Raw genomic sequence first — 14,666 nt, forward strand, 5'->3', positions numbered from 1 at the left:
CCAGGTTTGGTGTCAAGTGCCCAGACCTGTGGGAAGGGGACAGAAATGGGATCAGCTTTACTCAAACACGTGGATTAGGGCTCCCTGAAAAGTTGTGGTTTTATTATTAGAGAAAGAATGGTTAAGAAAGGTGACAGACAAATATCAAAAAACACATGCACAAATACTTTTAAAAAATAGTTAACATAGATGTTTTGCATAGTTACCATGTATCTATTCATACCTCCCATTTGCAAGTTACCAAGCTAGAAACTGGAGTTACAAGGTGATAAAGATAAGCATAGGTCCTGTTTTCATGGCGCACGCATTCTAGTGGAAAAGACAGACATAAAGAACGGGAGAGGGAGGGAGGGAAAAAGAGAAAGAAGGAAGAGAAAGAGGCCAAGAATAATTTTGATACATGGAGTTATCTTTGGCATGCAAAAAGTTTACTTATGTAGGAGGAACCCAACCATTAAACTTGTCAATGATCAAAGGCAAAAACAAGGTTTATGATAGAGCAGAGGGAGAGAAACAAAAACAAAAACACCTCAGTCTCAAGACATTGTTTTGCATTTTTTTGAGAATAAATTATTTGGCTGATAGCTAGCAGAGAGTCCAGTTGGCATAGTTTACCCTTTAATCCTCTGACTACTAATTTTTTTAAAATTATTTTTAGATTTTCTCAAAATTCTGTAGAATTTAGCTGTGGAACGTATGTGAGAGGCTTTCTTTATGTCATTCTTGATAGTTTCCTGCTGTGAATGCCTCTGCCTTATGTAGTTTCAACCTGCATCATTTTCCTCAACCCACTTTTCTAAAATAAATCGCACGAGGAAGTAGGTGAATAAAATACTGACCGATTTGATTACTGCTGTGGCAGAAATAAATGAAGATCTGAGATGCAGAAAAACAGGCTAGAGATGATATAGTTCATTGTAAATATGTGTTAAGTAATTCACAACCAACTACTGGTAATTAATTCTAAAGTCATGAGTCAAAAGAGCTCTTTCAGGTATAATTCAACAGTCACTTAAAACATTTGGGCCCAAACTGACATGGACCATCAAGGTCTGATAATGACTGTGGACAGATCTGGTAAGGACTCCTTTGAGAAGATGATTTTGAATGTAGGTCTGAGTTTCATGAGTGACAGCACCGCAACCTCATTCTTTCCTACCCAGCTCTGTTCTCAATAGAATGTGATGCCCCAAATGCCTGAAGGAAAAGGGGAATCTTTCTTCATCACGTATATAGACTGGAAAGGGTGTAGATGGCTTGAAAGAGGATCCCGAAATGAGAAAAATGAAGGAGCAAAAGTAAGAGTCTGGCTTTGGGGACAAATACAGAAAAATTTGGGCAAAGATTAGTTCCCTCAACTATAACGCAATCAAATTCTATTTCCTCTTCTCTTCCTGCTGCCTCAAGCCCATCTACTCATATTCTTAAAGATGAGAGATAACGACCTCATTGGGACCCTGGGTCATGTCAGTAGAGGTGAAAGGGGAGTTTCCAACAGGTTCAGGATGGGCTAACTGGAAGAAGAAAAGAGGGAGAGCTGATGGTGATTGTCATGAATGGGCTCCTTCCTGGAACTGAGAATAAAATTTTTATTCAGTAAGTCAATAAGTAAGAGCGGCATTGTTACTTCCTGTTTCCGCCATGATTTGGGGCTTGGGAAGAGGGGTATAGGAAGAGGGACACCTGTGAAGTAAAATAAGGAAACACTGCAAGCTCTTTACCTGCACCCCCATCCTCATGTAGGATCATAACCAGGATAACTGCTCCTTCCACCTGCTAGTACCTGTCTAAGAAAAGTATGCGTTGGACAGGTATGTATTAGTCCATGGATAATCATGAAAAATGATACTCTGTATTTCTTTCTTAAACCGTCTAAGCAACCAGAAGCATGGGTGGAAGGTAAGCTTATTGATTAGGCAGCCACTGTCTTCCTTACTAGCCAGGGGCGAGTGAGGCAGGAACAAATTGATGTTTATCAGCTTTGTTTGGACTAACTTCCGCTTCTTACTTTACTGACCAGAATAAGGCAAATACTTTTAATAAGGAGAGATTCACTGGTTTCCAAGGAGACTGTGATATTGCAGAGGTTGAACAAAGTGTTGCTACCATGTAAACTTTACTTAAAAAAACAAAAAAAAACCCTAGTGGTAGGGCTATGGAACAACAATTCTTACCTGCTACAATTACGATGGCAACAACTACTCATTACGCAATTTGAAATCTTTGCTTAAATTTGTCATCATGAAGGAAAAAATAAAAAACTCAAATGTTTCAAATTACTCTAGGCTGGAAATTCCTGATTTTCCATGTGTTTCCAGTAATGTTTGATTTTGAGATGATTTTTGGAAAATAAAGAAAAAAAAAAAGAACTTGAGTAACTCCTAAAAGAAAGTAATATGTGCATATTTGTGTGAGAAAAGCTAAAACAACGTTTCACAGCTGGTCAGCATAAAAACACTTGTTGGTTTTACTTTACAGATAGCACCTGTATGTCTTAAATAATACCATGTACATTACTCACTTGAAGACTTTTATACTGTATAAAATTTCTGCATATAAAAAAATGAAAATCTAGCTTTGTCCAAAATTTATTCTTTATAAAATTAAATAACACTGATTCTGAAGCATATGTTATCTGTCACAAGAGATAGACCATTCTGTAATATGTCCTAAGCAGAGACCAGAGAAAATGGTTTTGAGTTTTATCAGAAGTGTGGTATATTTCCCTAAAAAAATAAAATCTCTACAATGAAGGTCTCAAGAAAGTTTTCTCTGCAAGGGGAAAGGAAGAGCTGGCATAATACCCTCTCTTATTTTCTCAAGACATTCTATCCCCTTGTCACATCAGTACAGCCTAGATGGGAAACCGAGTTAAGGCGAAGCGTGTGCACAGGTGCACACATGCTGCTGTGTGTTGTGTGTCTAATATGTGCGAGATTGTGCATGTACATTGATGTGTACACCATTGTAGATTATAGGAGGAGATGGAGAGGGAGGTAAAGGGTTAGGAAAAAAGAGAAGGATAGGGCTTCCCTGGTGGTGCAGTGGTGGAGAGTCCCCCTGCCGATGCTAGGGGACACGGGTTCGTGCTCCGGTCCTGGAAGATCCCACATGCAGCAGAGCGGCTGGGCCCATGAGCCATGGCCGCTGAGCCTGCGCATCTGGAGCCTGTGCCCTGCAACAGGAGAGGCCACAACAGTGAGAGGCCCGCATACCGCAAGAGAATCATAGTTTAGGTAGTAGTTTTACCCTCTAAAAATTTAGGATTCATATCAAAGATAGCATACACTCCTTTCCCTATTCCCCAAGTGTAACCTTTGGTTTTCATTTTGTTTTTGTGTTAAGAATATTTAACATGAAATCCACCCTCACTAAATTTTTAAGCATACAGTACAGTATTGTTAACTATAGGCACGATGTTTTACAGCAGATCTCTAGATTTCATTCATCTCGCATAACTGAAACTTTATACTCTTGAAGAGCAACGCTCCATTTCCCCCTCCCCCTAGACCCTGGCAGCCAGCATTCTACACTCTGCTTTTATGAGTTTGACTATTTTACGTGGACAGCATGGATGAACCTGAAGGACATTATGCGAAGTGAAATCGACCGGTCACAGAAGAACAAATCCTGCATGATTACACACTTATATGAGGTATCTAAAATAGCCTTTGGTTTTGAAGCAAGTCTTCTGAGAACTGGAATTTGCAAAGTTGAGTGGCACTTGAGGAAAAGGCTGACCTAGAATCTTTAGAGCATTCATATAGGGCCTCAAGCAGCAGTGGAGCTGCTTCACTCCCAGCATCCAGCATCCTGCCACTCAGGGACCTGATACTCAGGGACTTCAAAATACAGCAAGACCTAGGGTAGGGATCCTGATGTGGGAAAGGAAAACTATTACAGAGTTGACAGGCTGTCATTCTCCTACTTGGGAGGTAAAGAGCAGGTGTTTGACTAGAGGGAAATATTTTATTGTCAGTTATTTCCTCATTTTTAGCATTAAAATCATAGATGGGGGAGGGGAGGAAATGACACATTAGCAAATGGAAATTTGAGAAAATACTACTTACAAGAATATACACATCCTATGAAATGAAGCTGTACTGGAAATACACAGCTCAAAGCACCTGCAGAAGTTGTTCTCTTGCTTTTTTCCCCTCTCTATTTGCATTTTCCAGTTTGCATTCCAAGTGTCTCTTGGTACAGTTGGCTCCATCTCTGAACTGTCAGCATCTTTGAACATTAATCATGACTTATTCATTTTCATATGTCTCCAGAGAACCTCCAGAGCACTTTGCAGTGGGACCTCGACAGATATTTGTTACACTGGGTGGATTTTAAGAGAGGTTGTGGATTGCCCATCAAATCAGGGGGAAGGAATTTAGGTTGCAGGAGAGCTGGCCACTAGTGGATTTTTGACTCCCAGGCAACTCACTTTGTTCTCAACTCTTAGATAATAATCTCTAAAATAATTTCCAGTTTGTAACATTCTGGAGTAGAAAGTCTCTCTTCCTTTGGGGAAATGTAAAATTACACATCAGGTGTGGTCATATACTCTAGAAATGCAGTGGAAACTTCTCATTAAATATGCACAAGTAACACTTCACTTGGAATAATGAAATAACGAAGTAGCAAATTGTCCCCCTAAACATGATTCCTCATACATGTTCTTTTTCTTCTTTAAAAAGAAAATAAAAACACGGGCTACTTTTAGCCAGTGCAAAGTATATTATTGGACTGACAGACATTAATTTTTCTGGAACATTTGTGGAATATTCATCTTAATCCACAAGGGTAATATTTTTAAAGTGTTACCAAATGAACTTCCTAAAGTGCCCAAGTTACTTTCACAGAAAAAGAAAAAGGTTATATCCAATTAGAAATGTTCTGAATATGTAAGAACTTACTCATTAAATTTATAAGCTGTATTAGTTCCTGTCCTTGTGAATATGTGGTAATATTTATATTTAGTACTTGATATTCACGTTTGGAGCTTTATCTGTATCTATCTTGTTCTTCAACATACTTCTAAAATTTTGAATAATCTACCTGAGTACAAATATCATTATGTAATTAAAATTGAAGGCATAAAATTCAGAGGCATGATTCATGTGAGAAATGCAGTGTTTCTGAGAGAGGAGAAAGATGTTCATTCACTAAGAAGAAAATTCATTTGGAATTTCTTTAAATGCTAACTATGAAATCTGTGAATTCAAATAATTATAATTAATTTACACCACTGCCATTTGCTTCTCTATCAAAAGGATCCTTTGAGATTAACAATGATGAAAGGGTTAAAATTAATGAATCCAAGTTGTTTTAGAGATGGTATTTAGTGACGAATATTGGGCTACCTTTTACTGAAATTGGTAATAATAACAATAACAAATCCTATCTAAAGGCACAGGCAATGACCCCTGAAGAGAGAATGGCCAGTACAAACTTGAAGGCTACTGGGGGAACAGGAAGACTTCAGGAACTAGGTTCTCCTTTATTTCCTGATTCTGAATGTCTCTGGTTCCTCAAAATATTCAACTGGTAGTATTGGTCTTAGACAGCTGACCACTGACAGACTGAGGGGTCGTGGAATTAAAAGGCAATGGCCTTCAGCAATAGAACTTCCTCCCAGATCTTGAGGTATTTCAGAATCCACTAGAAGTTATTGGGTGGTCCGGAAACCCCAATGATCAGTTCATTTATAAGTTGAGAACTAACTCTCAAAACACGCTTCACCCCTCCCTCCAGGTGACTCCAGAGGGTGCTCCAGGCACAGGGCAATGGGCATCACTGCTGGGCAGCTCTGGGATTCCCGGGTTCATCGCTGCTACTCGGAGGACCTCAAGTCAGTTCAGGACCCTCCCAATTCCCTGAAATAGTCATCAGATCTCTTAACAAAGATACAAAAACCACCAGCAGCTTGGAGTGCACAGAGGTGCCCCTGCTATCCTTGGCATGCATCTCTGTGAATTAAACAAAGGTAGAAAGACAGAAATGTGCTAACTATATAGCAGATTCATTTTTCACTGATGTAGTCATTAATTCGTCTTGGAATAATGGGGAAGGAAGGTACTCTTGTCCCTACGGTAGACCTTCTAACCATTATCAGTAGTGGTTAGAAAGTCGGATTTTCCTTCTTTTCTACTAGAGTTGATAATTTGAGGAAAGAAAGAGGAGAGAGAAACCAAGTAGCAGTAACAATACCACTCAGATACTAATAAACACCAACCTGCGCCCTTCCTCCCCCCAAAAGTCTTCTTTTTCACCTAAAAGGAATTTCAGAGAATGATAGTCGGTCAGGGCCAAGGGTGGTGGTGGTTGTTTTAGGAGAAATAAATACATATATGGGTATTTATCATTTAAATATCATTTTAGACGAAGGAATAAGAGAAAAGTGTGGCACTTTTTTTTTTTTTTTCCTAATCTTATGGGGAGAAAAAAAAAATGAGCGCAATTCCCTTCAAGAGTTAACTCTCCCCCCCTCCCGCCCTTGCCTTCTTAAAGCAAAGCAAAGGAAGTTCCAGTCATCCGGGATTAAGTGACAGATCGTGGGCGAGGATGAAAGGCGCGCTTGAGGAAGGGGGGAGCCCGCGGCTCGCACACAAAGGCGCGGAGTTCCCAGGCCTCCCGCGGCCCTGTCCCGGGGACACGCAGCCCTCGGGGCGCAGAGACGCGCCAGGAAGCGCCCGCGGCTCTCCGCCTGCGCGGCCACTCTGCTGGTGGCTGGGAAAAGTTAGTCACCCGAAGACCGAACCTAGCGTGCATCCAAGAACGAGAGCGAAGAGTCCGAGGGATGCGGAGGGAGGAAACCGGTACCGGGAGAGCAGGGCGAGGGGGCGCACGGGAAGCTGAAAGCCCTTGGCTGATGGATGCGGTTGCAAGGTCTACGAGTCCAGAGCGCACCGGCGTGCACAGGGCAAAAACGTGCTGCAGGAACTTCCTACCGAGGGAAAGAAAAGCAGGAGAAAAGGGGGCAGAGAGAGACTTGAAACGTCTCAGTAACTTTAAAAACATACCAAAACACCCCGTCAGGAGATGAGGTAAGCCGAGGTTAGCCAACCCCGATTGGTTGTGAAATATCAGACAAACCCCAGCCGCTGTGGCTTTAAATGAGGCCAAAGAAATCTTCTGTTTTTCTTACTCAAATACTTTTCTCCCCCTCGCCCTTGCTCCCTCCCCCACCCTCCTTCCACCTCACCAGGTCCCTTCCTCCTCCGCTGTCGCCCTTTCCTCGATCACCCCCCAGGCCCGCCCTCCCCCATCTGATTAGGCGCGGACCAGGAAGGGTGGGAGTGGTGGGGGAAGCTCTCCCTTTAAGAGGCAGCTTGCAGTGACGAATTGCTGAAATTGCCATTGCAGGATGGCATGCCGCTATAAATTCATTGTTCCACCTCCTCGCATCTTCACAGCGCTCGCGCTGCTCTCCGCGCTCGCAGCGGCCGACTGGGGATGACGGCGGGCAGGAAGACACTGCATCAGAAGGGACACGGACGCGCAGCTTCGCTGGCTCGCCGCAGGCCGCCCCTTGCATTTCTGTTTTAATTTTTATGGCTTTTTTTCTTCTCTTTCTTCCCTTCCTCCCGGTTCCAGTAGAGTCAAGGAAACCCACAAAATAAGAAAGGAAGCGGGCTCCGGAGCTTGGAACCCCTGCTGCCGGCGGGTCCCGAGCAGCAAGGGGGCTGGAGGCAGCACGCACCGGTTGCCCGCCTGGTGCGCGGCACCTTCCTTACTTTTCTCGGTGCTCCAATCCTGGCTGGGGTTGGATTGGGGTTTTTCCCCTTTTCTCCACAACCCGGCTTCTTTTTCTTTTCTTTTCTTTTTTTTTTTTTTCATTTATTCTTTTTTTTATCCTCTTTCGGGAGCACGAATCCAAACATTTTCCAAACCAACAAAGAAAAGTTCGCACGCTGGCATCGCGGCCGGGACAGGCTGGCGCTGCTGCCGGGTCCCCCTCCCTCCGACACTTGACTCAACCTTGCAAGCAAGTGTATGTGTGTCCCCACCTCCCGCCCCGGTAACTTCCAGAGCGAATAACAAACCCCCATAAAGTCCCCGTCGCGCAGCCCCTCCCCGCGGGCAGCGCACTATGCTGCTCGGGTGGGCGTCCCTGCTGCTGTGCGCGCTCCGCCTGCCCCCGGTCGCGGCCGGCCCCGCCGCGGCACCTGCCCAGGATAAAGCCGGGCAGCCTCGGGCTGCTGCGGCGGCCGCCCAGCCCAGCCGGCGGCAGGGGGAGGAGGCGCAGGAGCCGGCCGAGCCTCCCGGCCACCCTCACCCCCTGGCGCCGCAGCGCAGGAGCCGCGGGCTTGTGCAGAACATCGACCAGCTCTACTCGGGCGGCGGCAAGGTGGGCTACCTGATCTACGCGGGCGGCCGGAGGTTCCTCCTGGACCTAGAGCGGGATGGTTCGGTGGGCGCCGCTGGCTTTGTGCCCGCAGGAGGCGGGCCGAACGCGACCCGGCGCCACCGGGGCCACTGCTTCTACCGGGGCACGGTGGACGGCAGCCCCCGCTCTCTGGCTGTCTTTGACCTCTGCGGTGGTCTCGACGGTTTCTTCGCGGTCAAGCACGCGCGCTACACCCTGAAGCCGCTGCTGCGCGCGCCCTGGGCGGAGGCGGAGGCCAGGCGCGTGTACGGGGACGGGTCCGCGCGGATCCTGCACGTCTACACCCGCGAGGGCTTCAGCTTTGAGGCCCTGCCGCCTCGCACCAGCTGCGAGACCCCCACGTCCCCGCCAGGGCCCCGTGAGCGCCCCCCGGCGCACAGCAGCCCGGACCGACGCTGGGCGCTGGCCCCGCAGCTCCCGGACCAGTCAACTCCCTCGTCCGATGGGGGTCAGAGACCACAGACGTGGTGGCGGCGGCGGCGGCGCCGCTCCGTCTCCCGGGCCCGCCAGGTGGAGCTGCTCCTGGTGGCCGACGCGTCCATGGCGCGGATGTATGGCCAGGGCCTGCAGCATTACCTCCTGACCCTGGCCTCCATCGCCAACAAGCTGTACAGTCACGCCAGCATCGAGAACCACATCCGCCTGGTCGTGGTGAAGGTGGTGGTGCTGGGCGACAAAGACAAGAGCCTGGAAGTGAGCAAAAACGCGGCCGCCACGCTCAAGAACTTTTGCAAATGGCAGCACCAGCACAACCAGCTGGGGGCTGACCACGAGGAACACTACGACGCTGCCATCCTGTTTACTCGGGAGGTAGGTCCCGCCTGGGGGAGTGGTTCAAGCCCCGGAGTACGGAGGTAGGTCAACAGGACAGCCTTGTTGACAGCCTTGTTTCTCCCACAAACCGCCTGCCCCCATGGGTTTGCTTCCCTGCTTCTTGCAGGAAACCCAGCCAGCCTCCAGATCTGCTCCCGTATTCAGGATAGAGCCGGAGCAATTCAAGCCTTAAATGACCAAGACCTGCTCACACAATCAGTCCAACAGGCAGGATGTCTCCAGTCTGAGATACGCAGTCATAGATGCGTAAATATGGTAAAATGGAGCTAGAATGCTTGGGGAAATGTGCGTCGTTAAATGAGAAAAGGGGGAAAGCAAGTTTGTCTTTGGAATCAGGGATCATCTACTTTCCAATGAACCCAAAGATATAACTTTGTCTAACCTAATGGCAAGGGCTGATGATTCATTCACTGTAGTCACTTTTACCCACCATCTTCCTTTGTAAACGTCCATACCTTCTTACTTGAACCCCTTTCAAGACATAAGTCAAGGGAAGGCTTTCCAAAGGAAGGACTTGTTTTCCAGTCTGGCTTCCTAATGGAGTTCTTACATACCCAGCTTGGTGGAATCTTGCTTCCTTGGATGGAAGGGATTGGGGATGGCCAGGAGGATATAGAAACCCAATCTTGTGAGGTTCCTTAGCAACTCCTTTGCCTAGTCCTCCAATGCATGGCAAGAACTGTTCCATCCTCCACAGCTGCCAGTCAAGGGTCACATCCAGCTTGCATGTTTGGGTTTTGGATGAATGTTTCTGAAGCCCCAGTGCGGAAAGATCTGGGCAAAGAGTCAAGACATGAAGGAATGTTTTCCCAGGATTTCCCTCTTTTAAGGAAGGGGGTTACAGGAAGGGAAAAAATACTGATCTTTATAGGCCCAGAGGTTCTGGGAGGAACACAATATCTATGTAGACCGCCACAAAAGTGTGACATTCAGATACAGAGTCTGGACTGGTTTTGAGCTTGTTTTGCTCAGAGCTTTGAGCCTCAGTTTTCACAGCTGTACTGATTGGTGGTTTTGAGTCATGCTTTCAGATGCCTGGTAAGAATGGACTTTGAAAGCTCATTCTTTAAGTGTTTGAGATCCATCCAGGATAGAGAGAAGGATTAGAAGCTTTGAAATATTATGCAAAATCATGGTGCAAAGGGAGCAACCAGAACTAGGACAGGAAATTCAATGATGGCTTGCAGGAGGTTTCAGAATCACATAGCTCCACCACCTAATTCTCCTATTTTTACTAAGGCACCTCTGGTATGAAGGAAAAGTGTTGATAAATTTGGAGTGGAGAAACACTTGTGGTTCACAGGGTGGACACAGATGTAAACCACATGTAAATAAAGATGCCGGAGGGCAACAGTTTAGGGAGAAGTGGGCAACGCACAGTGCTTTGCACAATGGAAAACCTTTCTCTTCATGAAGTGATCTCCTGGAAACCATCCTTTAATTTTTCTGCACAACATTAATCTTTAAAACGGAAGAACATTCATTTGTGTAGCCTTCCATATGAAGTGAAGTTCTCCTGTAAAACTATCCCTTTTTTATTTGGTTTCCAAGTCTTTTTTTTTTCTTTCTTTCTTTTTTTGGTTCACAACTTTCCATGTCTGGATTTCTTGCTTTGCTACATCACTAGGGGCTGCCAAGAAGGAGGCTTCAGAGAGTTTATGGAAGGAAGTTCTCTAAAGACTGAAGAAAAAATACTTTTGTAGGCATACTACTGCAAAGTGTTCACTTTGAACATTTTCATGGTTCACTTTCATTTTGGAATAAAAATGCACATTCCATAAACATTAATAGAAGACCCCAATACTCCCTATTTCCTGCCCCATAATTTTCCTAATTGCTTCTTAGAAAAAAAAGGAAAACTAGTCAGTGATTCAAAATGATCTGTCTGTTGCTTCTTCTGGATTTGTTTTTTGTTTGGGTAGTTAACGATTCCTATTTTCCAAGCTTTGAAATATATCAGTTCCTTTAAATAGATAAAGCAAGGGGGAAATAAGTTAACATCTATCTTAATTTTAATAAGTATTATAAGAACATTCATTTTTCAAACTAGTCTACACATGGAAAATATTTTACATGGGCCCTCCCTGGCCTCCTTGCCAAGCAGAAGCATACTTTTAGTAAAGTAAATCTCATTTAGTTTGTGGTTGGCCCTCTGGTATATACATCTAACTTGATGAGAACCAAATATTTGAAGAGCATATTATTATGAATGTATGCACCTAATTTTAAAAGCGCAATTAATTAGGGGGCTGAGGAAAATATTACAAGACTCGTGTAGCATTAATTTGAGAGTACTTTAAAATATAATGTTAATCTCCGCCTAATACTTCAGAATGTGGAAACCAAGAGGGCTAGAGGAGAAATGATCTGAGATCTTCAGTTTCATGGAAATCAGATATCTGGGACCTAAAGAAAAACTTTCATGGCTATTTTTTTTTCAATGAGAAATACCCGGAGTTGGCACCAGGATCTACTTTTACATCTCTGTTTTGAATGTAAGAGGTACGTTGCTTAGCAGCCAGACGCCAAGCCATGAAATCCATGTTTTGATGGGCTCTGAGCACTGTTCAAATTCTGTATCCAGATGTCTTCTCCTAAATTGCTTGTTTTTCAGGCATGAAGCAAATGTGTGAGGATATGTTTTCCACCCATGTTGACTAGCCGAGGGCACCTTGAGCGTTATGTCTAGGAATCAGCAGAATAGTGCTAGTAATTCATTTATCAAACTAACAGGCTTCACTGTCAGGACTGTACCCCAGCACAAGGCGCTGTCCTAATTAGGGAAATATAGCACCGGTCACTTTTTTGCAAGAGGAGCCATTTTCATTCCAGAGTGGCACTTACGCTGGAATTCATACCACTTCTACCATCAAACAGTAGAAATCTGATCTCCCCAGGATTTATGTTTGCTTTCCAGAATCCTTTTCTGGTTCCTGGCTTCCTCTTTTCTTTTAAGATAGTTTCCTTAAAGGCACACTCCTAAATCCATTTTGGAGATGATGCACTCTCCTTTAGAAACAAAACACCTACCTGCTTGAGAAAAAAAGTGGGAAATTGTTTAACATTCCCTGTCTATGACCATACCACCCTGAACATGCCCGACCTCGTCTGTTTAACATTCCCTCACCCCTGCACAACAAAGCTTAATGAAAGCTTTACTTTTTCATGGCTTGAAAGCATTGGATTGAAACTGAACCAGCTACGAGACTATATAATAGAAAAGGTTCATTCATTTTCATTAATCATCAGTGTGCCAGTTAACAGGCAATTGTGTGTCAGCTAACACCTCACTTCTGTATTCTGCCTTTTTTATTTTATTTTATATTGGAGCATAGTTGATTAACAATGTTGTGTTAGTTTCAGGTGTATAGCAAAGTGATTCAGTTATACGTATACATGTATCTATTGCTTTTCAAATTCTTTTCCCACTTAGGCCATTACAGAGTACTGAACAGAGTTCCCTGTGCTGTACAGCAGGTCCCTATTGGTTATGTATTTTAAATATAGCAGTGTGTACATGTCAATCCCAAACTCCTAACCTGCATTCTGCCTTATAATGCTGTGGTGGGGACTCCACCCAGAATTAACAGCTGGCTTCTTGCAAGGTTATGACAATAGGGGGCCCTAGAGGAAGACTGGAAGCTTGGAAGAAGGAAACGGATGTGCTGCTTTTTCTTATTTGCTTGTAGACTGGATCGACTCTTTCAATCACATATTTGAGTTCAAATCCCATTTAAATTCAAAAGCAAGCCCTTATCAAGGAATCATAGCTGATAGGTCAATTCTAACCAATAGAAGGCTAAATGTCTAAGAAATGCGAAGACTGGGAGCAGATTCAGCAGCTCAAGTTGACATTTTAAAAATAAATTGTGGGGCTTCCCTGGTGGCACAGTGGTTGAGGATCCACCTGCCGATGCAGGGGACACAGAATCGTGCCCTGGTCCGGGAAGATCCCACATGCCGCGGAGAGGCTGAGCCCGTGAGCCATGGCCGCTGGGCCTGCGCGTCTGGAGCCTGTGCTCCGCAACGGGAGAGGCCACAGCAGTGAGAGGCCCGTGTACCGCAAAAAAAAATAATAATAATAATAAGAATAAATTGTGAATTGAAAATTGCTGAGAGTAGGTCTTAAAAGTTTGCATCACCAGAAAAAAAATTGTAACTATGTGTGTGATGGATGTTAACTAGACTTACTGTGGTGATCAGGTTGTGATATATACATATATTGAATCATTATGTTTTACACCTGAAACTAATACAATGTTGTAAGTAAATTATATCTAAATTAATTGTGAAGAATATTACGTAAAATCTGAAGTCTATTATATGAGAGACAGTAAACCACAGCACATAGGACATATTGTCTTCCTCACTTTCAGCACCTGCCTCTGGGCATCTCCTAAGTGTGAGACACTCATTTAGGGAGCTGAAAGCAGCAAGATGGAAAATACCTGGTCCCTGCCCAGCCCAGCTTATCACAAGGGGAGAGGAAGCAGATATATGCATAAATCAGCTAATGTTAGGAAAACTCTAATAAATGCTGTAACTAAGCTATAAACAAAGGCTTAGAAAGGAAAAAGGAAGGAAGAATCAATTCTGCCTCTGTATCTTTATACAGGCTTCATTGTAAATGTAGAATTGAATTGGTCCTCGAAGGATGGACAGATTTGATTTGGATTCAACCACCTTTTATTGAGCATTTCATAAGATGCTATCCATAGTCATAAACCATTTTATAATTAATCCTTTCAACAGTCTACAACCATAGTGACATTATCATAAGTTGACAGATAAGGACATTCATACAAAGAGAAACAGAGATAAACTTCTCAGAGTAACAGCTGACAGGTGGCTGAGAGGGAAGTTCGTCCTGTCTAGTGGTCTCTAAAATAAAAAGATTACAGCAAATTTGTTCAAACATTCAATATGTTTCTAATAGGCAAAGAGGGATGAAGAGGTTTGAAAAGTAGCCCCTTTCCGAAGAACCTATTCTAGGAAACAGACAAGGAAATGAATAATTGTTATACAGTGTGATGACTTTTGTAATAAATGTGGTCATTAAATGTCATGGAAGTACATTAGAAGGTAGCCTAACTCATCTGAGTTCAATTTGGAAGAAAGAGGAGAATTAACCAGATCTATAAGGAGGAAACAGGCATTGCAGACACACCAAACTAATAGTGCAGTGGCCCAGAGGCAGCATGGTAATTCTGGGAAATATAGGGGTTTAGGTATGATAGGACAGATGGTATGAGAGTGGAAAGGTGATAGATTAGTCTAGAGAAGATGATAACAACCAGCTTATAGAAGAAATTCTATTCCATGTGTATTAGTCTTCTTGGGCTACCATCGCAAAACTCCATAGACAACAGAAACTTACTTTCTCAATTCTGGAGGCTGGGAAGTTCAAGATCTAGGTTTCAGTCTATTTGCTTTCTGGTGAGAACTTTCTTCC

General features: G+C 44.0%; 1 protein-coding gene and 1 pseudogene across 1 annotated transcript in view; one reads left to right on the top strand and one right to left on the bottom strand.

The window, feature by feature from the left end:
* The first annotated feature begins 6,168 nt into the window (after positions 1-6,168).
* The window catches only part of ADAMTS5 (ADAM metallopeptidase with thrombospondin type 1 motif 5), a 47,301-nt gene continuing 38,803 nt past the window's right edge, over positions 6,169-14,666 (top strand). The window contains exon 1 of the mRNA XM_089910359.1: positions 6,169-9,190. Within this exon, the coding sequence (XP_089766485.1) occupies positions 8,084-9,190 (1,107 nt within the window). The 5' untranslated portion in view covers positions 6,169-8,083. The remainder of the gene's footprint in view (positions 9,191-14,666) is intronic.
* LOC149749284 (uncharacterized) lies at positions 6,819-8,045 on the bottom strand (annotated as a pseudogene).

The sequence above is a fragment of the Delphinapterus leucas genome, chromosome 4, assembly GCF_059928025.1.
Source record: "Delphinapterus leucas isolate spDelLeu-1000000601 "Yukka" chromosome 4, BTC_Dleu_Yukka2, whole genome shotgun sequence".
In the NCBI taxonomy this organism is placed as follows: domain Eukaryota; kingdom Metazoa; phylum Chordata; class Mammalia; order Artiodactyla; family Monodontidae; genus Delphinapterus; species Delphinapterus leucas.